Below are 23,109 nucleotides of genomic sequence, written 5' to 3' on the forward strand. Positions count from 1 at the left end.
ATGTACTTCGCAACGTCATCTGTGATGCGTTTATTGTAACAATAGTTAACGTGTCATCTTAATTTAAATAAAATGTTTTTATGGCAAGTCTTAATCTTTTTGCAATAATTTACTTAAACCGGTTGACCTCAAAACAGAGTTGATTCACCTTTGCCTCTTTCTCTTATCACAAAGAGATAAAATTCGGATAAATTACAACAAACGTAGTGTGCGGTGTATTTTTCGAAAATGTGTTAATTGGCTTAGCGGGAAATTTGAAAATTTATAATTAGTGCTAGAGAAAAAAACAACGTCAATTATTTAAATGACTGGACATTTCATTACTCAATACGACCATCACTTTCGTTGATAAGCGTTCCCAAGTTGTATTATTATCAGTTGAAATTTAAAACAATTAAAAACATGTTGCTGTCAAGGGAATTTTGTACTTTTTTTAAAAATGTGACCAGTTCAACTAAACTAATCGTAAGTATGAAGTTTGTTCATTAATTCAGTCAATGACAAGCGTTATTTCATTCATAATTTAGAATTTGAAGAAATTTCACACAAGTTTAAGTTATGCGGCACAAGTCTCTTTCAAATTATCTGACATTGGAGAAGGCATAAGGGAAGTAACAGTCAAAGAGTGGTTTGTTAAAGTCGGCGATAAAGTCTCCCAATTTGATGAAATTTGTGAAGTACAGAGTGACAAAGCTTCCGTCACAATCACAAGCAGATATGATGGAATTATTAAGAAATTGCATTACAAAATCGATGAGATTGCATCAGTTGGAAAACCTTTGGTGGACATTGAAACAGAAGGGTCTGAAACAAGCGAAACCCCAACCGAACAGGTGCAAACACCCGAAGAAGAGAAACCACCAATTGAAGAAATTAAAATAAGTGATGTTAAACCAACTTCGGAAATTTTATGCATCCCATCAGTTAGAAGACTTGCCAAAGAACACAAGGTCAGTCGCGTCGCGTTTTTACCCAATTTTATCGAAAACAATCACAGGTGGACTTATCGGAGGTCAAAGGAACCGGAAAATCCGGTCGAATTCTCAAAGAAGACGTTTTGAAATATTTACAAGCCGGTCCCGAGCCGACCAAGGTTCCCACAAGGTCCTCGCAGGACAGGACCGAGCCCATTAAAGGTTTCCAAAAGGCCATGGTTAAAACAATGAGCGACGCTTTGGTACGAATCCCGCTTTCGCAATTTTTCCCTCATTTCATTATTTTAGAAAATCCCCCACTTTGTCTACAGTGACGAAATCGCAATAACGCAACTTTCGCAACTAAGACAAACTCTGAAAAAACTTCCAGAAACGCAAGACTTGAAACTTTCTTTCATGCCGTTTTTTATCAAAGCGGCGTCCAATGCTTTGCTGCGTTTCCCAGCTTTGAATTCAACGTTGGATGAAAACTGTGAAAATGTTACTTATAAAAGTGAGCATAATATAGGAATCGCCATGGATACGAAAATCGGATTAGCCGTTCCGGTGATAAAAAATGTCGAAAAACTTAGTATTATTGAAATTAGTAACGAATTGAATCGACTTATCAAATCAGGTCGGAGCGGTAATTTCTCACCTCAGGACTTGTCAGGGGGGACATTTTCAATATCGAATATTGGGGCTGTAATACCTTGTTTTTGATACCAACTTTGAAATAATACTTGTATTTTAGATCGGTGGTACTTACATGAAACCGGTTATTATGCCACCGCAAGTGGCCATTATTGCAATCGGGGCTTCCCAGGTACTTCCCCGATTTGACGACTCGAAAAATATCGTTTCCGTCGAAGTGCTAAATTTGAGTGGGGCTGCGGACCACCGGATAATAGACGGCGCTACAATGGCCCGTTTTGTTCAAACTTTGAAACGACAAATCGAAAATCCTTATCTCTTGTTCCTGAATTTGTGATCTGATAAATAAAACTCTTTTTGCATCAACTGTATTTATTCTTCCCTTTCGTATATAAAATATAGATTACATAACACCACAACAGTTCAGTAATATTCTAATAAAATTAATAAGTTAGTCAGAAATAAATTATTACGTCAAAGGAAGACAAGCAAAGATACTGAGAAGTTAATTTGGCTTTATATAATCAAGGTAAGAACAATCGATGGACGGATTAAATAAAAACATCAATTTTTGTCCAAATGGCCAAAACAATCACAGTGTTTATACAAAACAGATTTTTGGGATTAGCACCGTGTTTCAATCAGGCACTGGAACCTCAATATTTAACCACTGAAAAAGTAAATTAATTAAACCCACATGGTATTGTCACATGTAAAGCCACTCAACTTTTTATGTGATAACTTACAAGTAACGTATGGATTTTGTAAAATTCGTGGAGTTGTCTCCATCACTCTTAAAAGTAAATCATCTAAATAGTCTTCCAAGTCTTTTAGTTTCTTCTTTTGTGACTCCAAATCGCTCTGTAGGTTACATACTAGGTGAATCAGGTCCTGTAAAAAACCAATTACCAAATACTATTAAACCACCATGTACGTACTTCACGCGATTTGCCTTCAAACTTCTGCAAAAGTTCGTTGGAAATGTGATTATTGGATGAATAATTGACTTCCTTCTCTCCTCCTATAATAATACGTTCACTTGAATTACTGATTGGTTTATTACGTTTCGAGTCTATTTCATTTTTATCTAAAAATAGAGCATGCACCACTAGCCTAAACTAAAATCCTTTTTACCTTTTCTGAAATTCTTTAGCTTTGCCAACATCCCGTCTCGCTCTTCCTTTTTCACAACCTCGGGTGTTTTAGTCGGATTTACGCTAATATCGTCTTTAGTAACAGTCATTTCGGGGGGTTCCTCCTCAATTTGTGACTCTAACTTAGAGGAATCCCACGACCGGCGATTCAGAGATTCACTACTCGCCGGTTTAAGTAAATCTAAACAGTTTTATTTAAATCGTTGCCAGAAAAAATGACATGACTTACTTTTATTTGTCTGTTTACCGAACAACTTCGACTCCCATTCGTCCTGTGGCTTGTTTTCGTTTCTTGGGGGTTTAACCGGCGGTGTTTTATTCAAGATGTCTCCGGAAATATTCTCAGTGGAAGAAACAGAATTATTGTGATTAGTCGGTTGGTTTAACGAACTGACTGAACTTTTGTGTGATAAATCGTCAAACTAAAACAACATAGTTAGTTTGACAACGCGATTAGTTTGACTAGACTCACTGTAAAATCATCCTCGTCACTCACAACCCCCGGATCGGCGTCTTCCTTAGTTTGTCGACTTTTGAATTTGTCAAAATTACGTTTTAAACTACCGACACTACCAATAGAAGAACTGTCGTCCAAATCTCCGTCTTTTTTCTTTCCTCTGAGGTGCATTTTCGACCCGATTGACTTGGCGAACTTTTTGATTCCTTTACGTTTCTCAGCGCTCCCTAAACTGAGCAAGCTACCACCCACAGATTGGGCCACATGGGACAACTGGCCAATCGAAGACTTGTGTTTCTCTTTTTTACTCAAGTCGGTGAGACTTCCAGATTTGACTGTAAATCCAATTTTGACTTCCAAGTGGCCCCGCTCCTTCGCTTTACCGACTTTACCTGACAAAACGTAAATAAATTTGACATTAAATTTAAGTTGGCAACATTGGAAAACACAATGTTGCCAACTTCATTTAAAAATAATAGGCCACTTTGATAAGACGAAAAGTTTGCTCTAAAAGTGGTTCTTTTGGAGAGTGATTGTAAATGCTGATTGTGTAATAGGATTCCATTGTTTACATTCATTCAGTGCAATTTGATCCGTTTACTATAGCAAGGTCGCATTTACACAACATAAACAGTTAGTGCCAATATAAATATTATTGCACCTTTGCTAACAACTTTTGAATAGGCGGCGGTAAATGTTACAAGGTCGTAACTGTCAAGCCATCTATTTTGTTTATGTCAGAGGAATAAGTGATCAATTTAGATTAATTCAAATGTCAAATGATAAAGTTAACGTACCTGGTTTGGCCTCAAGGCCGTACCATTTATTTTTGGGCCTTTCATAGATGTCCAAAGTGTTTAAAGGTATAGCTACTCTGCCAAGAAATTCGTCAACTCCAAAACTATTGTGATGCAATGCTGTTAAGATAATCTCAGCAGTGTTTCCTTGATCGGGAATTGGCCTAAAATTTGCAATAATGAATATTTATTAGTTTGATGGGAGTTTTGCCTACAATTCGCATTCCTCGTGCCACTCGACATCAGGGTCAGCTTTTTCCTTTATGGATGTTTGGTATTTTGTTTTTCCTAATGCAATTGTCACAAAGCAGTCATTTGTTTTGTTTTTACCTTTGGTCAATAATCCTGCAGCTCGCTGAACTATTAACACAATTCCCATTAAAAAATTAATTAATGCTTTTTTTATTTATTTACCTGTTACTTGTACATGTGTTGGCATCCACATTTTACTAATGAATATTATAAGCTAACGTGACGGAATGTCTAAGGTGAAACTGAGTCATTAAATTGATAAGACCGTGTGATTTCACTAAGATCATAACATTCCGTTATTTCGTGTGAATTGGGAGACCTTTAATAGCTCACCTCACACTCCACAACCATTCGAAAATAATTCACAACCAAATTCACTTTGTAGGTTACCTTTGTTTTTAACTATTCATTATTAACGGATGACGTTTACAGAAATTTATATCGGTGACGAAAACGGGAATTAATCACAAAACCAAACTCACAACAACAAAAATCCAGTGTAAAACGGACCACACTCCCTCCTTAACTCACACAATTTGATACTCAACACCAGGGGGCGCACCATAATGACTCATCAATCATCATTCATCATCTTTAATTTAAATTATCTAAAAATTTCGACATTTTTGATAAGACGTTTTGTAATCCTGACCTTATAATCTCTAATCTCAAAAAACCCTTCTTCTATTTTAAAAACAATCAATAAAGGTTTCGTGTTTCCTTGACTTCTCATTAAACTAATTAGTAAGTAAACACGAAGACACAATAATCGTAAATTAAAGAAAGCCACACGCAAATTAATTAGGGCCTGTTCAGTCAGTCTTATTCTGTTTTTTGAAGTGGATATACCACAATTTTTTATATTCCTTCGTTTATTTGAATTTGGCGCGCTGCATCCTAACCACAAAAAACAAACCTCCCTGTGCAAAAATTGTTTAGGCATTTCAAACACGTGCAATAGTCTGTGTTCACTGTTTACCGTTTGATATTTAAGTTTTTTTCACCATTTTTCTACTAAGAGGTTTGTTGCCCCCGATTGATGGTGTTGTGTTACAATTTTTGTAGGTTTGGCCAGGATGTCTGGTTTGCAGAATCCTCGGCCTTTAGTCCTGTGTGGGCCTTCAGGGTCCGGCAAAAGCACCCTTGTGAAGAAGATGATGGCGGACTTTCCAGATAAGTTCGGTTTTAGTATCAGTCATACGACAAGACAGCCCCGTCCGGGTGAAGTGCACGGTCAGCATTACCATTTTACCACAAGGGAGGAGATGGAGCAGGCGATCAATGATGGGAAATTTATTGAAAGTGCCAGTTTCTGCGGGAATATGTATGGGACAAGTAAAGCAGCAGTTGAGCGAGTGATTCAAGAGGGGAAAGTATGTGTTCTTGATATTGACGTCCAGGGGGTGAAACAGGTCAAGAAGACTGACCTGAACCCCTTTTATGTGTTTATAAAACCTCCAAATTTGGAGGAGTTAAAGAACAGGTTGACGGCGCGCAAAACCGAATCTGAGGAGAGTCTCACCCATAGATTGAAAGTTGCAAGTGAAGAAATGGAATACGGTAAATAAAACGTTGGTATTAAGCCTCCTATTGTTTTTTTTTTTTATTACAGGAACCGAAAATAATTTCGATTTTATCGTCGTTAATGATAATTTAGACCATGCATATGCTCAGCTGAAATCATTTGTAGAAGAGAAGGTTTTAAAACAAACAAATTAAATAATTTTTGATTTTTATTAACACTACATTCCTTATGGAGCATTCTGGCCAAGTTTAGCAACAAATTAAAGTACTTAATGTGTAGGAGCCAAAAAAATTAATGTTGCTTGCGCTAAATTGACCTCACAATTAGGTGAGCTTTAGTCAATGTTGACGTTTCAAAACCCCGAAATAACTAACTGCATTTACTTGATGGTTAACTGTGATTTTGAGGTACTTTGAGATTGTATTTGTACAAAACTAGAGCTTAATTTGTAATGAAACGTAAACTTAACTGTAGGTAAAATTGCAATAAATTGATGCTCCTAATAATGAGTGTTTTAATTCAATGATCTAGAAAATGACTCTGGAGTGTTAAATTTCAGTAAATTTTGGACTTTTCGTTCAATGGTAAACAAATGTTCGTCGTTTACTTCTGGTGCGATGTCCCTCATGGCTTTAGCTAAGTTGAACACATATTCAATGTTTGTGCCACTAGGACCTACAGATTTCACTACTTGATTGGCTATACTGTCAGCATCCGCAGGACCGGCATACTGAGGATTATCATCATTTGCTACATAAATAATTATCTCAAAAGGTTGCTTCCCTTTATCTTTAGGATAAAAAAAGACTGGAGTTCTCACATAGCCGCCTTTTTCCCTATAATCAAGATGCTTCACAACCGATTCTTTTTCTTGATCGCTAATTTTATAAGCAATTCCGTAAACCCGGTCCTGTAATTTTTAAAATAAGGCAACGTATGTAAAAAAAATGTTGACACTTACTGTTTCATCACCTGGTACCAAGGTCACAACTCGGCCAGGCTGTTAATTATTAATTATATAACAACTGTATTTTAAAATAACATTTTTTACCTTCCCAGGAATCCCACGATGGTCAGTACTGTGCTGGTAAAACCGTCTTTGGAAGTTTTTTATATAACCCACAATTTTTTCTTCATAGGGAAAATCTACTTTCCAGATCAAAGAACCATAACCAAATACCCACATTTTAATACTATTAGTAAAATCACGAGCCGATATCACAGAAGTTTCAAACGGAAAGTATTTTTTTTTGTTTTAAAAATTTTTAACCTTAAAATCAGAAATGTCAATTTGACACTTGACAGGCAACTTGACGGGTCTAGTGCTCAGACGAGAATATAGCATAGCGAGAATACAGCAATCACGAGAATTTCTTTTAATCATCAACCATTGTTTATTTCCACCAGTTTTTTTCCCTTATTTGTTTTGGAGATACAGTGAACAAAATATTGTTATATTGACCAAAATTTTGTTAAAAATCTAAAAACTGAAAACTTCAAAATTTTTCGAAATCCATTTCACGGGGTCTAAAAGTGCATAAAACGTCGTGAAAACACATGAAAGCAAAACTAGGGTTCGAGTCCCGCAAAAATCGGCAATTTTTCTATAATGCAAATTGAAATTTTATTATTTGAAATAAATGTTAAAAGAAGCCATAATAGCAGGAACTTTAAAACATGTACATACGTAGTAAGCATAAACACAAACACGCATAAGCATAAAAGCATGAGAGCTTTTTTATTGTAAAATATGAAAACGTAAAGTCAGTAACGGAAAATCGCCAAAAATTTTGATAAAAATCTTAGAGGTGGGGTTATTTTGTTGTTTTTAATGAGAAAATTTAAGTCTTTTTGACTTGATTTGGCATTAATTTTATCTTGAAATATCATCTCTAATCTATTAATGCCCTTGGTCAATTATGAACTTGCATTGCATTTATTATACAGGCTGTTCCAGCGAGTTGGTAGAGTCGTCTGAAACATCAAACAATTTTTGACATTTTTGGATGTAGCCTTTAATTTTAATGTTGAAACACTCGGTATTTATCAACTTGTTAAACGTTACGTCCTTTGACCGATTTTTCTCACTAAAGTTATGAAAAAGGAGAAGAAATAAAACCACAATCGTAGTAAAATAAATGTATTCAACTGGTAAAAATATTTATAATTAATGGAGCCGATGATTATGGTGGTAATGAGCATGTTGTCCCCCCAGCTGGTAATAAAACCAATTAAAAATTTTCAATTAAAAAAAAAATCACTTACGACTAGATGATCCACCCTCGACGAGATCAAAGCTGCAGGAATTGAAGAGTTAGAAATGTGTACATTTTGCGATTTCGCCACAATTCCTGCTGAAGGCTACAACATTTTCACTTGTTTGAATCCCGAGTGCATGAAGGAGTCCTGCAGGATCAATTAATAAGAAATCACCCATTATCTCACCGAAATGAAAAAACGCGAAAATTTGGAACGTGAAGAAGCGAAAAATCGCGGTTTAATGCAAACTTGTAATTGTTGCTACGACGAGGAAGTTCTCCCACGTGACATCCACACGTGTGAAAACAATTGCAAATTTTGTAAATCTTGTATTGTGAAAAGTGTCGAAGTGGCCTTTGGGGAAGGAAAACTGTTTTTTTCATGTCTTGCCAGTTGCGAATCCTCATTTAGTCTTCAAACATTACAAGTAGGTGGTGATAAGTCGTTGTGTTWGAATAAAACGAATTTTAGGCCGTTTTGAGTCCGAAATTGTTCTCGAAAATCGCCCAAAAGAAAGCCCTCGAGGAGATCAAAGCTGCAGGAATTGAGGAGTTGGAAATGTGTCCATTTTGCGATTTCGCCACGATTCCTGCTGAGGGCTACACCATTTTCACTTGTTTGAATCCCGAGTGCATGAAGGAGTCCTGCAGGATGTGCAAGAAGCCGTCGCATGCCCCTTTAAGGTGCGAAGAAATCGACAAGGATGCTGACGTCAAGGCGCGAACTTCTGTTGAGAATAAAATGACTGAGGCTTTAGATTTATAAATTTGTTACATACCTCGATCCATGTAACGAATTAAAACACAACACAAAAAAGTTAAAATAATAAAATTGACAAAACTAGTACGAATTAAAAGACTAACACTAACGAAATGGTCGAAATCTGACTCGACTCTGATAATCACATATTGTAAAAACGCCGATAAGGGGGAGTAAAAATTTTAGATAAACGCGTTGAAGGCCTTTGAATTAAGAAAAAACATGAATTTTTGCAATTTGTGGGGAGAGGGGAGAATAATATAATTTTAGCACTAATTATCATCTGATTCGAGTTTTTGTCCAGTACTTATTATTTATTATTATACTTATTTTTTATTACAGTTGATTTGGATTTCAAGTTCTTGTTTTTATTATTTTTTTAATTTCAAATTCTAGAATTTTGGGGAATTATGTGATAGATTTTGAGACAATAATGAACGGAAAGAAGAGATAAAATTCAGCGTGTGCCAATAATTGTGTCAAATTGTCCAAAAACCAATTTAAATTTCAGGATTATTATTAGTATATTTAGAAATTAAAAGTTTAACATGCAAAAACTTCTGGTTTGATAAACCTTAAGAAACATAAAGAAAAAAGCGGGAAACAAAAAGCAAAAAATAAAACTAAGCTTTTTTTCTATTTTGGTGTCACACTGAGCATTTTGTGTAACTGAAAATAGTTGCATAAAATGCAGTTTTGTGACACAGTTCAACGTACTTCAGCAATTTAAGCTATTTTCGAGCAATCTGGGTATAGTCCAGTCAGTAGGGGCCAAAAAAAGGCCTTTGCCCTACAAAATGTGGGGTAGTAGTAATTTTTTAATATGTTGTTAAGGTCTAAACTTTGACAAAAAATCCAAGTTTTCGACTTTGGGGGAGAACCGCTCGGTTTTTCTAAAATAACTACGCAGCGGTTGATTCTACGACAAAAGTGTTCAGATAAAAGTTAAAGAAGAAAAAATTCCTCATATTTTCTGTATCAACTTTTTTTTTTGTACGTATAATGTGTAACGAGTTACAGTGGCGGAAAGATGAACATTTTTTCCAGAAAAATAGCAAACCCCAATAATATTTGAACCTCAAAAATGACCTATAAAACGATAATTGATATAATAACTCGTGTGCTATGTCTACTGATAAGAATTTTACAGCCCTCGGAACGTGGATATGGAAATTTGTTTTTTTTTGTAACCATTTGACCAAATATATAGTGGTCCAGAAGTCTGGGAACGCTTAGTTTCTGGCGAAACTATCAATTTTTTGGCAAAAAAATTGTAGGTGTACAATGGCTATAAAATTGCTATTCCAAAAAAAAAATTGAATATAAATTAATTGTTTAACTTACGAGATAAACATACTAACAATTTTTTTAATGGAAACCTACCACAAATTTTTTTATAGAGAACGAGCTTGTTACAAGAATTGTTGCTGTGCAATTTTTTTTTTGTAAACCTAACACTTTTTGTTAAAAAAATGTTTGACTTACAAGTATTAAAGAATTTTTTTTAATAAACTATTCGTTTTTTTTTTAATGAATTGATGAATGTTTAAAGGTTGTAAAAAAAGCGATGCCAAAATATTTTTTATTTTAATTAATTGTTTAAACGTACCACCCCTTGGCCGGTGGAGAAAGTTTTGACAACAGATAAAGTTTATAATTTTTTAACATAAATTGTACAGAAATCACGAGAATTTCTTTTAATCACCAACCATTGTTTATTTTCCACCAGTTTTTTTCCCTTATTTGTTTTGGAGATACAGGGAACAAAATATTTATTTTTAATGACACGAGGGATTAAATTTAACATTTAATTTGAAAGAGTATTTTATTTTAATATGTATTTACTTTTTAACAATGTTGCGCTAAGATTGGTAGTACTTACTAAATCCAACGGCAAATTACAAAAATTTGCTATTATGAAACTCGGCTTGAACAGAAATGAATAGTTGTATGTTTTAATTAGAAATTTATTTAACCCATTTGAGGGTACAACAAAACAAAACAGGAAAAACAATCGACAAAATTATCGCTTAGGTGTGCGTCTTGACTTGGATGAACTCCTTGAAGATTTTTTTTCAGATTTAGATCTACTTTTCCGTTCAGGGGACCTATATTTTGATTTTGAACAACTTTTCGATTTTTTTGGGCGTTTCCGCGGAGGAGAGACTTGTCTTGGCGACCTCTTAGAACTAGTTGAAGGCTGATATAGTTGAGATTTTTCATGCCTTTGTTTACTTGTAGAAGGACGTAATTCACGTTCAACACTTTCTGCTTCTCTGGGTCTTCGCATTCGGTTCTGATTTGTTTTAACAACATTAGATAACGTCCTTTTCAAAAACTTCACATTAGGTTTATTTCTAGACGGTTCGTTGGTGTGTAATTCCCACTTGCTTTTGAATTTGCGGGCGTCTTTGAGCAGGGCCTCAACAACAACTTCACTAGAAAAAATTAATCAATTTAATTCGACTCGTAAATAAGAAATTTACTCGGGAACTATCATTTTGCTTGGTTGTTTTGATTTAAACAAATTCCAAAGAATGGGGTTATGTTTCCTTAGTTTCCTATTTCAAGAAACCGTAAACATAACCTCGGACAAAATAAAACTTTTTTGTTTAATTAATCTTTGACGGTCTCTGATGTATGTTTTAATTTTTAATTAAATAGGCAGAATGGAGATGCAGTTTTACTTTTTATTTAGAAAGAATACCGAGATTTTCAAGAAACGGAAGCAGGGACTCAAACCGCGCGACTATGAAATTTAAATTTGCACAAATTATCAAAAGATTAAAAATTTTGTAGCGATGTATAAAAAGTTTCACTTTAAAAACATTTTTCGTAGTATTAAACATTTTATTGCATCATTACAGTTTTTTACATTAAAATCTAACATTAGAATAGAGTATTATGACTCATTTTTATACAATTTTACTTGTTTTGTGATAAGGAACCAACTTTAATATGCACTATTACCTATATGTATTTAGAAAATAATTTTGGGTGGAAAGCAACCACAATTTCAACTTTTTTTCAGTTTATTAATACAGATTATAATATTTTATTAATTTAATTGATTATTGAATAAATAAATCTTTTTTTCGTATCTGATAGGATTTTTTTTAACTTTATCTTATCGTTGATTAGCCATGTTTGCGGCTTAACACTCGAGTGAGTGAGTAATTTGCAGTTTTGTGCAAATTAATTCCGAAAGGCAAGTAAAAATGCGTGAAATTGTGCATCTCCAAGTAGGTCAGTGCGGGAACCAAATTGGTTCAAGGGTACGTACCCTGTTCTAAAAATACGTATTGCGTAATGGCGATAATTAATTTTCTAGTTCTGGCATATCATATCAAATGAACATGGCATAAACTCTGTTGGCAAGTACGTGGGTGATAATGATCTCCAATTGGAACGAATTGGCGTTTACTTTACCGAAGCTGAAAATGCCAATTACGTCCCTAGAGCTGTTCTCGTGGATTTGGAACCCGGTACTATGGATACGGTGCGAGCCGGCCCTCTTGGTACCCTCTTTAATCCTAACAATTTTGTTTTTGCGCAAAGTGGTGCCGGCAACAACTGGGCTAAAGGGCACTACACTGAAGGTGCCGAAATTTGCGAAAACGTGTTGGATGTAATCCGACATGAGGTTGAAAGATGTGATTGTTTCCAAGGGTTCCAGTTTACTCACTCTTTAGGTGGTGGTACTGGTTCTGGTTTTGGTACTTTACTCACTTCTAAGGTTCGAGAGGTCTACCCTGATCGGATGGTGACAAGTTTCAGCGTGGTACCATCACCGAAAGTTTCAGAAGTGGTACTGGAACCCTACAATGCGACTTTATCCGTTCAGCAATTGATCGAAAACACTGATCAGACGCAGTGTATCGACAATGAAGCCCTCTATGACATTTGTTTTAACACTTTGAAAAAATCATCGCCGAATTACGATGACTTGAACCATTTGATTTCTTTGACAATGTCTGGGGTAACAACTTGTTTCCGTTTTCCGGGTCAATTGAATGCTGACTTGAGGAAATTGTCGGTAAACATGGTACCATTTCCACGCCTACACTTCTTTGTTCCCGGATTTGCTCCATTGACAGCTCCGGGAAGTGTTGCTTACAGGAAATTAAGTGTCAAGGATTTGACTGAACAGATGTTTAGTCCTCGGAATATTATGGCAGCTTGTAATCCAGCAAATGGACGATATTTAACTGTTGCTACTATATTCAGAGGACCGGTTTCAATGAAAGAGATAGACCATGTCATGTTTGAAACCCAAAACAAAAATTCGTCTTATTTCGTAGAATGGATTCCACATAACGTACAAACGGCTGTTTGTGATGTACCATCACCACATTCTCCCATTTCCTCAACCTTCATTGCAAATACTACTGCCATTCAAGAATTATTTAAACGCATACATGAACAGTTTTCAGTCATGTTTAAACGCAGAGCATTTGTGCATTGGTATATAGGAGAAGGAATGGATGAACAAGAATTCACAGAGGCCGAAAGCAACTTGAGTGACCTGATTTCAGAGTATCAGCAGTATCAAGTAAGTGTTCCAAGAATCAATCATTTAATCTGATCAAAACATATCAATAAAAAAAAATCTTAAGTAAATATTACGATCTGGGTAAATATCTAATCTGGGATGACTTGGAAAAATGGTTTTAAGGACTTGAAAAAATTAAAAAAATATTTATAATTTTTTTGTTTCCAGGATGCCGAAGTTGATGATGAATATCCAGAAGATGAGGAAGAGGACAATGTTGAACCAGAAATATGATTTCAATATTGTAGGCGTACAAGGAAAATCAATTAAGTCCACAATTATAGATTTTTGAACGGGTGTGGGCAAAAAAAGAGTCGAAATTAATAATAACAGTTTCATTCGTCTGTTTTCAGTTCGTTATAAAAATGTAAATAGTAGTTTCTTATTTCGTTCGTAAAAATTTAAGTTGGAACGAGTTTGTAAAATATCAAAAAAAACTTTTTTTTTATAAAATAGCAACCACTTTTGTCCCAGGGGGCAACGACTACCGTCTGGACTTAATTGTTTTTCCTTGTACGCCTACAATATGTAAGAAAGTGGGCTGTCGACGCCACCAGAGTCAGGTTGAGTCCAAAAAGATCCAGATTTCAACATGATTTCAATACATTGTTACTTATAAAACAACAATAAAAACAATTAAAAAATACACTAGTTTCTTTTTAGAAAATGCAATTATTTAAAATATACACCCCTTTAGCACTTTAAAATTGCGCATGCGCAAAATGTGTACCGCTTGCGTCTGCGTGTTGTTGTCTCCCAGTCTCTTCATCTTTGTTTATTTCTTTCTAGCTTCGGGTGCATAGATATATGGAAGCATCATGAAGGTAAGTTTATGAAAAAAGCACTGTTTTCGTTAATTTTTTGCAAAAATATGAACACTTATTACTTGCATAATGCAGAAGACACCATCTCCGGTTAAATTATCACATGGTAACAGGAAGATGGTCTAAATATTTCTCGATATTTGCGTGTTAATACACGTATGTCTGACATAACCTCAATCATTTAACTATTTGTTTTTTCAGCTAAACGTGTCCTTTCCTGCGACAGGATGTCAAAAATTATTCGAAGTCGTCGACGAACATAAAATCCGTATTTTCTATGAAAAGCGGATGGGACAGGAAGTTGAGGCTGACCCCTTGGGAGATGAATGGAAGGGCTACGTTCTTAGAATATCAGGTGGAAATGACAAACAAGGATTTCCGATGAAACAGGGTGTTCTCACGAACAGTGAGTTATCTCGAAAGTGTTTGATTTTGTTTAAAATTGTGTTTTAAGGCCGTGTTCGCCTTCTTCTCTCAAAGGGTCATTCCTGCTACAGACCCCGTCGTGACGGTGAAAGAAAACGCAAATCGGTCAGAGGATGCATTGTCGATGGCAATTTGAGCGTACTTGCCCTCGTTATTGTGCGTAAAGGTGAACAGGTGCGTTATTTATTTAGCAAAGTTGCAGTTTATAAACACCCAATTGTGTAAAGTTGTGTGTGATTTGAAACTGCTATAACATTGTAGTCACTTACCACACGTCAATTTTTCCAAATTGACGTGGAATTGTCACTCGTACATTTTTTTTACCTATTTATTGTAGAGCATTGTGTGATTAATTGTGTTGTAGGAAATTCCTGGATTGACTGACACCACTGTCCCGCGTCGTTTGGGACCCAAGAGAGCGTCAAATATTAGGAAACTTTTCAATCTGAGCAAAGAAGATGACGTTCGTCAATATGTGGTAAAACGCCCCTTGCCACAAAAAGAAGGCAAGAAACAACGCTTCAAGGCGCCTAAAATTCAACGTTTGATCACACCCGTTGTCTTGCAGGTAATTTTGTAGTAGTAAAAGCCACACTCAGGCAGTTTCTTAGTGTTTTTCCTAACTAAAGAAGCGTTCATGTGTGTGGTAAATCAATTGTGTGATATTTACTCTGACGACTTGTGTTGTCAATAATATCACAAATACAGTTTTCACGGTTTTAAATGAATTTGTTCTAAATTTGTTTTGTTGTTCTTCTTTAGCGCAAGCGTCATAGGTTGGCCTTGAAGAAGAAGCGTTGTTTGAGGCGTAAGGAGCAATCAGATAATTACGCTAAATTATTAGCCCAGCGTAAGAAGGAATCAAAGGCCAAGAAAGAGGAGATGAAGAGGCGCAGATCTGCTAGTCTTCGCGACAGCAAATCCAGCAGTCACAGTGCGCAAAAATAAAGTTTTATAAAATAACTTTTCAGGAATAAAATTGGTTGATGCTAAATTGTGTTTCTTTTACTTAATTATTTTTTAACAGATTTACGCAAGTTCTAGAGCTGGTTAAATTATTCTTGTTTAACCAGTGTGATAACCTTGCAAGAAAAACTATAGTTTCTTACCCTAAGGTAGTTCAGAAGTGAATTACCTTTCTACTGAACTATAACATTTGTTCCATCTGTGGCGTTTTCGTATGGTAAGTTGGTTTTATTTTATAGTATCGTTTAACTTATATTGTGATGAATTTATTTTTGTCTTCTTTTCCCGACTGAACATTTTGATGTAAAAATTATTCACTGAAAAATGTCGATTTAAAAAAATGCGTACAATGTTGTTAATTGGTTTTACAAGCTTTTTTTTTCTATTTCAGCCAATATACCCCAGAGGAATGAATGCTGAACGTTAATGCCACATTAAGTCATAGGTAATTTATTTTTATTATTTTTGTGTTGTCAATTGAATCAATGATGATTTATTTTTTGTCTTCTTTTCCCGACTGAAACAAGTTGATGTTACAAAATGAACTGAAAATGTTTTTGTTAAAATTAAAAATAATATAGATTTGTTCAGGTACTAAGACATTTTTTTTGTTTCAGATGCTTCCGGTGAGAAAAATATATTTTTTTTTTCTTTGTAGCAAGTTTTCTTATAATAAATACGCAACTAATATTAAACTTGTTTTTTTTTTAAATTTTACCCTCAAACATATACTCGGCTTTTGACCATAATTCCTGATAAGCGTTTTGTGATTAAATTTTTGAAACGTGTATTATGTGTTGCCTATGTGATAACTTTCTCTTTATTGGGACCTACTTTATCAACACTTTACAAAAACAAAATGGCTGTTGTTGGTTAGGGATTGACATTTTAATGTATGTTTTTGAAATTTTAACCCAATTTGCGCATAAAAAATAAATCAGCGATGCTTCCAAATGTTCCAGTGGAAGTGTTTTAAAAAACTTGGTGAGTTTTTAAGTGCACTGGTGTTTTGTTTAGTGATTTTGCTAAAAATGCACCTTAATGGGTCAGTGATTTATATTAATACATTTGGCAATATTTTGTAAAAATTTTTGTTGGCGTTGAATTTAGAAGGGCTTTAGTCAGTCCTATACGTATTTGTGAGTAGTGAACCATTAAATTTTGGAAAGTTTACGTGACCAAAATTGTTAATTTTGATAGAAATGTATTATTCATTTCCGTTATTTATTATCAACGATTTAGTTGCATAGTGAAATAAAATGAGCGTGAAGGGGCTAGGAAAGTGGTCGTTATTAATTTTTTCGTTTCAGTGAGTATGTGTTGAGTCAAAGTGGTTCTTGAGTGATGACCAGCCAAAACTCGCCATTTCCTCAGGTACGTCATTTAAATCCATCGCGTATTGAATACGTAAATTATTTGGTGTCGTTGCAGAGATATCAACACATTTTTGACTACAGTCAACAAACAGACGATAAATGGGAACCCATGACCACTTCACATCCACCCACAGTTCCTGCAAGGGGGATCAAGAGGAGCACCCCTAGCGAAGTTTTCCGTCCACATGATGACCCTTCCTGGGTAAGTGAAAATAACAATGGGTCCCACACTTTCAGTCTGGGTCGGTTTCCCATCATTCTATCCAATTAAAACCATAGAAAGTCGACGTGATTTTTGCGATGAATTTTTAAATTGATGCGCAAATCCGACAGACCGTCGCATTGTTGAGGACAAAGTGTCTACCGTAAATAACACAAGGAAATTAACATGACATAACGCAGCCTTGAAATCATTATGTCATTACAATTGCATATTATTACGTTTAACTTATTAATTATATCACTAATTTGAATAGAATTCTAAAGTACGCGAGATTTTTTTACAGTTCAATTTTTTTCCTATATTGTAATGCAATTGCTTCATTGAAATTTATTCAAATGAATTCGCGACGAATTATTCATGACTTGGATGAGTCTTTAAGGACGTTGATATATTGCTAAATAATAAAAATCACTGTGCGTACTTTTATGTCATCAATAGTGACAATTAGAAACGAAATAGTTTTTTTGAGGAGATGGTGGGCGTGTCCGATCTGAGAAGTCCACAGGGCGGAGCTTGAGAAATATGGTTTTTTTTTCAGATGGCGTCCCAAGAAGTGGCGTCACAAATGGACAACAGTATCAAGCACGAATGTTTAAGATCTCCTAATAACATGAACATAAGTTCAGATTGTAACAATTTTAAAAATGTCCGCCATGACGTCAACGTTAACCATGTCCCCAGTCTAATGAGACCAAATTCAAAATTCAGTACAACACCGTAAGTTTGTACTAATGAATTTTTCCCAAATCTAATAATTCTGGTACAGGAGTTGGTTTCACGGTAACATTTCTCGAGAAAATGCTGAAAATTTATTGTCAGAACGGACCGATGGACTTTTTCTCGTACGAGAATCAACGAATTTTCCGGGCGATTATACTCTGTGTGTGTGTTACGATAAAAAAGTTGAACACTATAGAGTAAAATCAAACGGTGGTAAATTAACAATCGACGACGAGGAGTTTTTTGATAATCTCGAAGACATGATCGAACATTACAAAAACGATGCCGACGGTCTTTGTACGAAATTAGTTAAAGCGTTGTGCAACGAAAAGTCAAAAGAAAACGACGACCTGTGCGTCATTTCTGAACATGAGCTCGAGGTGAGTTTCCTCCAATCATGGGTCGCGTTTTTGGTCACGTGTTTGCTTTTTAAGATTTGCGAGCCAATCGGTAAAGGCGAATTTTGCGAGGTGATGTTGGGTAAATGGAAGAAAAACAAGGTGGCGGTGAAGGTGTTAAAGGATTCAAGCGAAGCGGAAGCTATTTTGATGAAATCTCTTCATCACGAAAATTTGGTGAATTTATTGGGAATTGTGAGAAAGAAAGATCAGATTTATTTGGTGACGGAATATATGAGTAAAGGAAGTTTAGTTGATTATTTGAGATCGAGAGGGCGTTTACATGTCACGAAAAAGGATCAAATCAATTTTGCTTTCGATACGAGTTCAGGCATGGAGTATTTAGAGAAAATGCATGTAGTTCATAGGGATTTAGCTGCTAGAAATGTACTCATTGCTGAAAATGGGGTAGCGAAAGTGTCCGATTTCGGATTAGCGCGAAATGAAATGAATCCGATGTCGGAATCGGCGAAGTTGCCGATCAAGTGGACGGCTCCAGAAGCTTTGAAACGAAATGTAAGACACAATTAATCTAATTTCATGATAAATAACTGTGTTTTCAGATATTCTCTAACAAATCGGACATGTGGAGCTTTGGGATTCTCTTATGGGAAATTTATTCTTTTGGGAGAGTTCCGTACCCGAGAATAGTAAGTCGTTGCGATGGTTTTTGCACGTTACAAAACATTTTTTTCAGCCTCTTGCTGATGTCGTCAAGCATGTAGAAAAAGGATACAAAATGGAGGCTCCAGAAGGCTGTCCTTCGGAAGTTTATGAAATTATGAGACAGGTAATTTTTCTCCTGTTTTTTGGATTATATAAAATGTGTTTGTTTTAAGGCGTGGGATTTAAGTCCGGAGAAAAGACCGACATTTCAAAGCGTGAAGGCGAAACTTGCACAATTGAAGCAACAGACTTCCTGATTTAGTTCTAGTGTATAATATAGATAGATGTATGCGTGTGAGTGGATGTGAATGCACTTTGTGTGGTCCATAATGTAATTTAACTTTTATTGCAATTATTATTCTAATCATGACTTTAGATTTTTTATTTTTACTGTACAATTATTTCTTTTGAATGTTGTGTGTCTGACTAGAAAAAATTGTTGATTTTTCCGTACTCTTTTGTACACAAGTTGATATTTATTTTTTATTTCAAATTATGTAAATTTGACGTACTTAAATTGAATAGTGTTCAAGTCAGCTGAATCAAAAGTGACGTCGATTTATTTTGCTTTTTTTAGGTGTAAGCGTACTCATTGGTCAAGTCCAAATGTAATTATTTTGTAAATGTTTTGTTTTATAACTTTTCTAAATTAAAAATATATTATTTTTTATGTTATTGTTTAGTTATTAACAATTTCGAGACTATCTTTGTAGTTTTAAAAGCTGTAATTATAGCTAGTTCTCTTGCGTTCATAGCAAGAAATTGCTAAAAATAGCTCAGAATTATTTGTAAATTTCTCAGTGAATGATTTTATGTATAACTTACAATGACATCCATTACGACAACAATCATTAAATAAAAAGTGATTAAGAATTGAAATGATCTTTTATTAGCGGGAGTAAAAAATGTGAGATTGGTCAAACATGTTTATTAGTACAAATGTAGGAATAAAAAATACAAACCATCTGAATAACAGCATGATCATCAATAAATACAAATTAAGATTTAACACTACCAAAAAGTCTGTTCACCACAAAGTGATTCTTAAGTGTGAAATCTATCTATCCTATAAATGTTGGAATATATTTTAAAAATTAAAATTCAAGAATTTTGCCCTGTTTTAAGGTATGTTTAAAAAAGCTTTGCCTTGTTTATTTAAGTTTGTACTCTTCAGGACAAATCACAACGTTGTGACCTGTTTGTATTAAAAAAATAACTAAATGGAGAACACAGTTCACTAAAGTTATTTAATTAGCAGCTAAAAAATTGGGTTTGTTCCTTTACGATTTAGAGTTTAGAAAAAAAAAAAATTAATAAATCAGACAAATCAAATGTAGACAGCAAGATTTTTATTGTGGTATCCTCACCGAGGTTTAACTCCAAAAACCAGAAGATCTAAAGCTGTAATCTTTATACATACAAATTTTTCAATTGTCAAGTAAGTCTGGTCAAAAATATTGACCTCTTCAGATTTTTACAGACGGAAGAAAAAAAACAACACATCTGAAGAAATAATATGTTTTGTTATACAAAATGCTCAAGTGTGATTGAACGGTGTCTCTTTGGGTCGAATAGAGGTTCAAGTGAGGGGCTGTAGACTCTCACTAACACCATCTATTTTAAAATTTGTATATGTCACTTTTACCAATGCAGAATATACCAGCTACCAAGCTACCAAACAAAACAATAGTTTTAATTTTGTAATTGTTGTTTTATTCTTGCACTGATTCGCCATCGTCATCAATGATGGATGGTAGTTCACCTAGTCCACCTCTACCGAGTCCACAAAGAGAAGGATTAAGAAATTATAATATAAAATTAATAAAAATAGTTAAAAAAAAAATTAAGTGTTTTTTTTTCTGATTTTTTTTTATATTGACACCTGTTTGTTTTGTCGTGATTGTTGCATTATTGTCTAAATCAAAAAAAAACACCCCAATTTTTAGCTGCTAATGAAACAACTTTAATTAACTGTGTGTCCTTCAAATGAAGAGCTAACTAAATGTTATTTTTTTAAAAGAACTACAAGGTTTTCAAATTTTGTTTTGTCCTGAATAGGCACATATAGCACAAACTTAAAAACAGGGCAGTGTTTAAAGTTTTAATTTGAATATACCTTGAAGCAGAGCAAAATCCTTGAAATTTTAATTTTTAAAATATATTTTAATAATCATAGAATTTTGTGGTGAACAGACTTATTTAGTAGTTTTAACTGAGAACAACTTTAAAAATAGCCAAATGAATGAAATGAAGGCAGAAGTAACTCAAGAACCATAACAACAAAAAGTGTCCCTCTAACAGTGAAACACAGATGGTGTTAAACGCGAATTGAAAATTTCATACGTCTTTCAATTCTGCAGGCACTTCACTCTTGGGATGTTTATTCTCAAAGTGTTGTTTATAAGTTTTGGGGTCAGGCATTTGGGCCTAAAAATCACAATGCAATCAAAGAAAACCAAATAGGCTCAATATCTTACCTTACAAACGGTACAAACGTACACTAAAGCCTTCTGGGCTGCCTTTTTCTGGTCAGTAGCACTATGGCCTTGCTGCTTTTTGGCCTTAGCAGCCTTTTCTTGTGCTTTAGCTTGTGATTGCAACTTCTGTTGTCCCCTTGCCATTGTTTAATAATAGAAGTAATAGAACATTCACCTCTGAGATAAAAGTAGATGTTCTGTGAAAGGATTCTAAGTACAGTTATTCAGTATGAGAGAAATATGACTACTAACCTAAAAGTGGAAATGTGGTGATCCAGTTGCCGATTACTGACAACAAAACTTAACTTAATCCGGAATATTGCTCAATTTATGAAAAGTTTCTTCTAATTTTCTTCAAATTGATGAGAATATATTCCAGATTTTTTTATTTTCGAATTGACAGCTGCAATGCAGCGTCAACTTGACTCGCTACACAGGAAATCTGAAACACATCTGAAAGATCGACCGAGCATTGACGTACGAAAACTAGAGATGCGCCTACTAGAATCATAGACATAATAAATAGAATAGAAAGATATGTTAGTCGCTATAATTTAAATATAAACATAATCCGGTTGTCGCAAAATTAATATTATGTTTTGTTCATTGTGACAAAATTGATATTATTTTTTTGTGACGCGTACAATGTTTTTAACCGCGATTGATATTTGTCAGATTATCTGTGGCTATATAAATGTCTATAAGAGCGATTTTGTGTTCCAATCGTATTCTGTGCGTCTAGAATAGTATATTTTCTACGATTACAAAATAACAATTTTCTTGGTTGATTTTAATTACAGAATACTCATATTCTGTAACACTGTGCGAGAATATTCTCACTAGTGTTAAAATGGTCACAAGTAGCGCTATCTTGACAGTTGTTTTTCTGAATTTTAGTCTTAGAAAAAGTATAGACTGGAACTCGTTTATAATAAAGCATATTCCGCACAAGTGGAAATGTTTATCTCACGAACCGAAGGCGTGCAGACAAAAACGCACATTACATTTTTGAATGCACATTCATGAAGAACGCCTTTAAAAGTTTTTTATTATATCTTTTCAGTTTGCTGGATAATTTCCAAGTTGCCCTTGCCGAATTAAAACAATTACAAAAGTGATGAAGATTAGAAACTAAGATGGAACCTAGAGAAGTTGTTGGGAAGGCAAAATTACCATCAGAAACAAGAACTCTGTGCAAGAATATGAATATCAAAGAACAGTTATAACTGAAAATTGTTATTTATTTCATGAAGATTCAAATGCAGTAATACGTGCAATAATTCATCAAAGTCAAGAAATGATGCGCCACGTTAGAAACATGACAATATATATAGTTCGAATTTGCATATAACTATATTTTTTACGACTTAATTCCATTGAAGAAATTAACAAAGTCCTACCAAAAAAGAGGCTTAGGCCACAAATACGTAACAAAATGATGGAAATGTGTAAGAAAAACAATTACTTTGATTGCATCTATAGAGATGCGCCTACTAGAATCATAGACATAATAAGTAGAATAGAAAGAAATGTTAGTCACTATAATTTAAATATAAACATAATCCGGTTGATGCAAAATTAATATTATGTTTTGTTCATTGTGACAAAATTAACTTTATTTTTTTGTGATGCGTACAATGTTTTTAACCGCGATTGATATTTGTCAGATTATGTGTGGCTATATAAATGTTTATAAGAGCGATTTTGTGT

The 23,109-nt window shown here is 34.5% G+C and overlaps 10 protein-coding genes across 16 annotated transcripts; 6 read left to right on the top strand and 4 right to left on the bottom strand.

The window, feature by feature from the left end:
* Positions 1–12: 12 nt before the first annotated feature.
* Positions 13–1,928, top strand: LOC123006095 (lipoamide acyltransferase component of branched-chain alpha-keto acid dehydrogenase complex, mitochondrial). Its single transcript, XM_044400271.1, has 5 exons — positions 13–465; positions 528–950; positions 998–1,177; positions 1,224–1,619; positions 1,669–1,928. The coding sequence occupies exons 1-5, from the start codon at positions 403–405 to the stop codon at positions 1,903–1,905; spliced, it is 1,299 nt and encodes a 432-aa protein (XP_044256206.1). The 5' UTR covers positions 13–402; the 3' UTR covers positions 1,906–1,928.
* On the bottom strand, positions 1,923–4,760 carry LOC123006092 (rab11 family-interacting protein 2). 4 transcript variants are annotated; one of them, XM_044400266.1, is made up of 10 exons: positions 4,562–4,760; positions 4,391–4,505; positions 4,192–4,336; positions 3,977–4,140; positions 3,195–3,571; positions 2,952–3,144; positions 2,703–2,903; positions 2,507–2,655; positions 2,296–2,459; positions 1,923–2,238 (listed from the first exon to the last, which is right to left on the bottom strand). In XM_044400266.1, the coding sequence occupies exons 2-10, from the start codon at positions 4,419–4,421 to the stop codon at positions 2,232–2,234; spliced, it is 1,431 nt and encodes a 476-aa protein (XP_044256201.1). In that variant the 5' UTR covers positions 4,422–4,505; positions 4,562–4,760; the 3' UTR covers positions 1,923–2,231. The 4 variants fall into 4 exon arrangements, with proteins under 4 accessions (XP_044256201.1, XP_044256203.1, XP_044256202.1 ...); XM_044400268.1 differs by having other exon boundaries at positions 2,507–2,589; positions 4,391–4,760; XM_044400267.1 differs by having other exon boundaries at positions 2,315–2,459; positions 4,391–4,760.
* On the top strand, positions 3,973–6,256 carry LOC123006097 (guanylate kinase). Of its 4 annotated transcripts, none has more exons than XM_044400274.1 (3): positions 3,973–4,223; positions 5,294–5,788; positions 5,841–6,256. In XM_044400274.1, the coding sequence occupies exons 1-3, from the start codon at positions 4,175–4,177 to the stop codon at positions 5,945–5,947; spliced, it is 651 nt and encodes a 216-aa protein (XP_044256209.1). In that variant the 5' UTR covers positions 3,973–4,174; the 3' UTR covers positions 5,948–6,256. The 4 variants fall into 4 exon arrangements, with proteins under 4 accessions (XP_044256209.1, XP_044256211.1, XP_044256210.1 ...); XM_044400276.1 differs by lacking the exon at positions 3,973–4,223 and adding an exon at positions 4,519–4,972; XM_044400275.1 differs by lacking the exon at positions 3,973–4,223 and adding an exon at positions 4,983–5,249.
* Positions 5,949–7,083, bottom strand: LOC123006098 (putative glutathione-specific gamma-glutamylcyclotransferase 2). Its single transcript, XM_044400278.1, has 3 exons — positions 6,805–7,083; positions 6,715–6,753; positions 5,949–6,663 (listed from the first exon to the last, which is right to left on the bottom strand). The coding sequence occupies exons 1-3, from the start codon at positions 6,937–6,939 to the stop codon at positions 6,268–6,270; spliced, it is 570 nt and encodes a 189-aa protein (XP_044256213.1). The 5' UTR covers positions 6,940–7,083; the 3' UTR covers positions 5,949–6,267.
* Positions 7,084–8,202: 1,119 nt separating this feature from the next.
* LOC123006701 (E3 ubiquitin-protein ligase RNF216-like) lies at positions 8,203–8,777 on the top strand. Its single transcript, XM_044401384.1, has 2 exons — positions 8,203–8,439; positions 8,484–8,777. Exons 1-2 carry the CDS (start codon positions 8,203–8,205, stop codon positions 8,775–8,777), a joined length of 531 nt encoding a protein of 176 aa, XP_044257319.1.
* A 1,943-nt stretch (positions 8,778–10,720) lies between these two features.
* LOC123006099 (serine/arginine repetitive matrix protein 1-like) lies at positions 10,721–11,513 on the bottom strand. Its single transcript, XM_044400279.1, has 2 exons — positions 11,258–11,513; positions 10,721–11,209 (listed from the first exon to the last, which is right to left on the bottom strand). Exons 1-2 carry the CDS (start codon positions 11,269–11,271, stop codon positions 10,795–10,797), a joined length of 429 nt encoding a protein of 142 aa, XP_044256214.1. The 5' UTR covers positions 11,272–11,513; the 3' UTR covers positions 10,721–10,794.
* Positions 11,514–11,903: 390 nt separating this feature from the next.
* On the top strand, positions 11,904–13,969 carry LOC123006094 (tubulin beta chain-like). Its single transcript, XM_044400270.1, has 3 exons — positions 11,904–12,046; positions 12,103–13,323; positions 13,492–13,969. The coding sequence occupies exons 1-3, from the start codon at positions 11,990–11,992 to the stop codon at positions 13,555–13,557; spliced, it is 1,344 nt and encodes a 447-aa protein (XP_044256205.1). The 5' UTR covers positions 11,904–11,989; the 3' UTR covers positions 13,558–13,969.
* Positions 13,970–14,035: 66 nt separating this feature from the next.
* On the top strand, positions 14,036–15,567 carry LOC123006096 (40S ribosomal protein S6). The gene is made up of 5 exons (XM_044400272.1): positions 14,036–14,147; positions 14,349–14,553; positions 14,602–14,747; positions 14,938–15,141; positions 15,336–15,567. The coding sequence occupies exons 1-5, from the start codon at positions 14,142–14,144 to the stop codon at positions 15,519–15,521; spliced, it is 747 nt and encodes a 248-aa protein (XP_044256207.1). The 5' UTR covers positions 14,036–14,141; the 3' UTR covers positions 15,522–15,567.
* Positions 15,568–16,391: 824 nt separating this feature from the next.
* LOC123006528 (tyrosine-protein kinase CSK) lies at positions 16,392–19,597 on the top strand. The gene is made up of 9 exons (XM_044401069.1): positions 16,392–16,523; positions 16,850–16,913; positions 16,971–17,117; positions 17,677–17,855; positions 17,905–18,238; positions 18,293–18,772; positions 18,820–18,906; positions 18,954–19,046; positions 19,096–19,597. Exons 2-9 carry the CDS (start codon positions 16,884–16,886, stop codon positions 19,177–19,179), a joined length of 1,434 nt encoding a protein of 477 aa, XP_044257004.1. The 5' UTR covers positions 16,392–16,523; positions 16,850–16,883; the 3' UTR covers positions 19,180–19,597.
* Positions 19,598–19,835: 238 nt separating this feature from the next.
* On the bottom strand, positions 19,836–22,220 carry LOC123006529 (zinc finger protein 706-like). The gene is made up of 3 exons (XM_044401070.1): positions 21,652–22,220; positions 21,400–21,596; positions 19,836–21,349 (listed from the first exon to the last, which is right to left on the bottom strand). Exons 2-3 carry the CDS (start codon positions 21,541–21,543, stop codon positions 21,260–21,262), a joined length of 234 nt encoding a protein of 77 aa, XP_044257005.1. The 5' UTR covers positions 21,544–21,596; positions 21,652–22,220; the 3' UTR covers positions 19,836–21,259.
* Between the last annotated feature and the right edge of the window lie 889 nt (positions 22,221–23,109).

This window comes from Tribolium madens, unplaced genomic scaffold, assembly GCF_015345945.1.
Source record: "Tribolium madens isolate multiple individuals breed KSU strain unplaced genomic scaffold, Tmad_KSU_1.1 Scaffold_2;HRSCAF=44;Tcas5.2_LGX, whole genome shotgun sequence".
Classification (NCBI taxonomy): Eukaryota; Metazoa; Arthropoda; class Insecta; order Coleoptera; family Tenebrionidae; genus Tribolium; species Tribolium madens.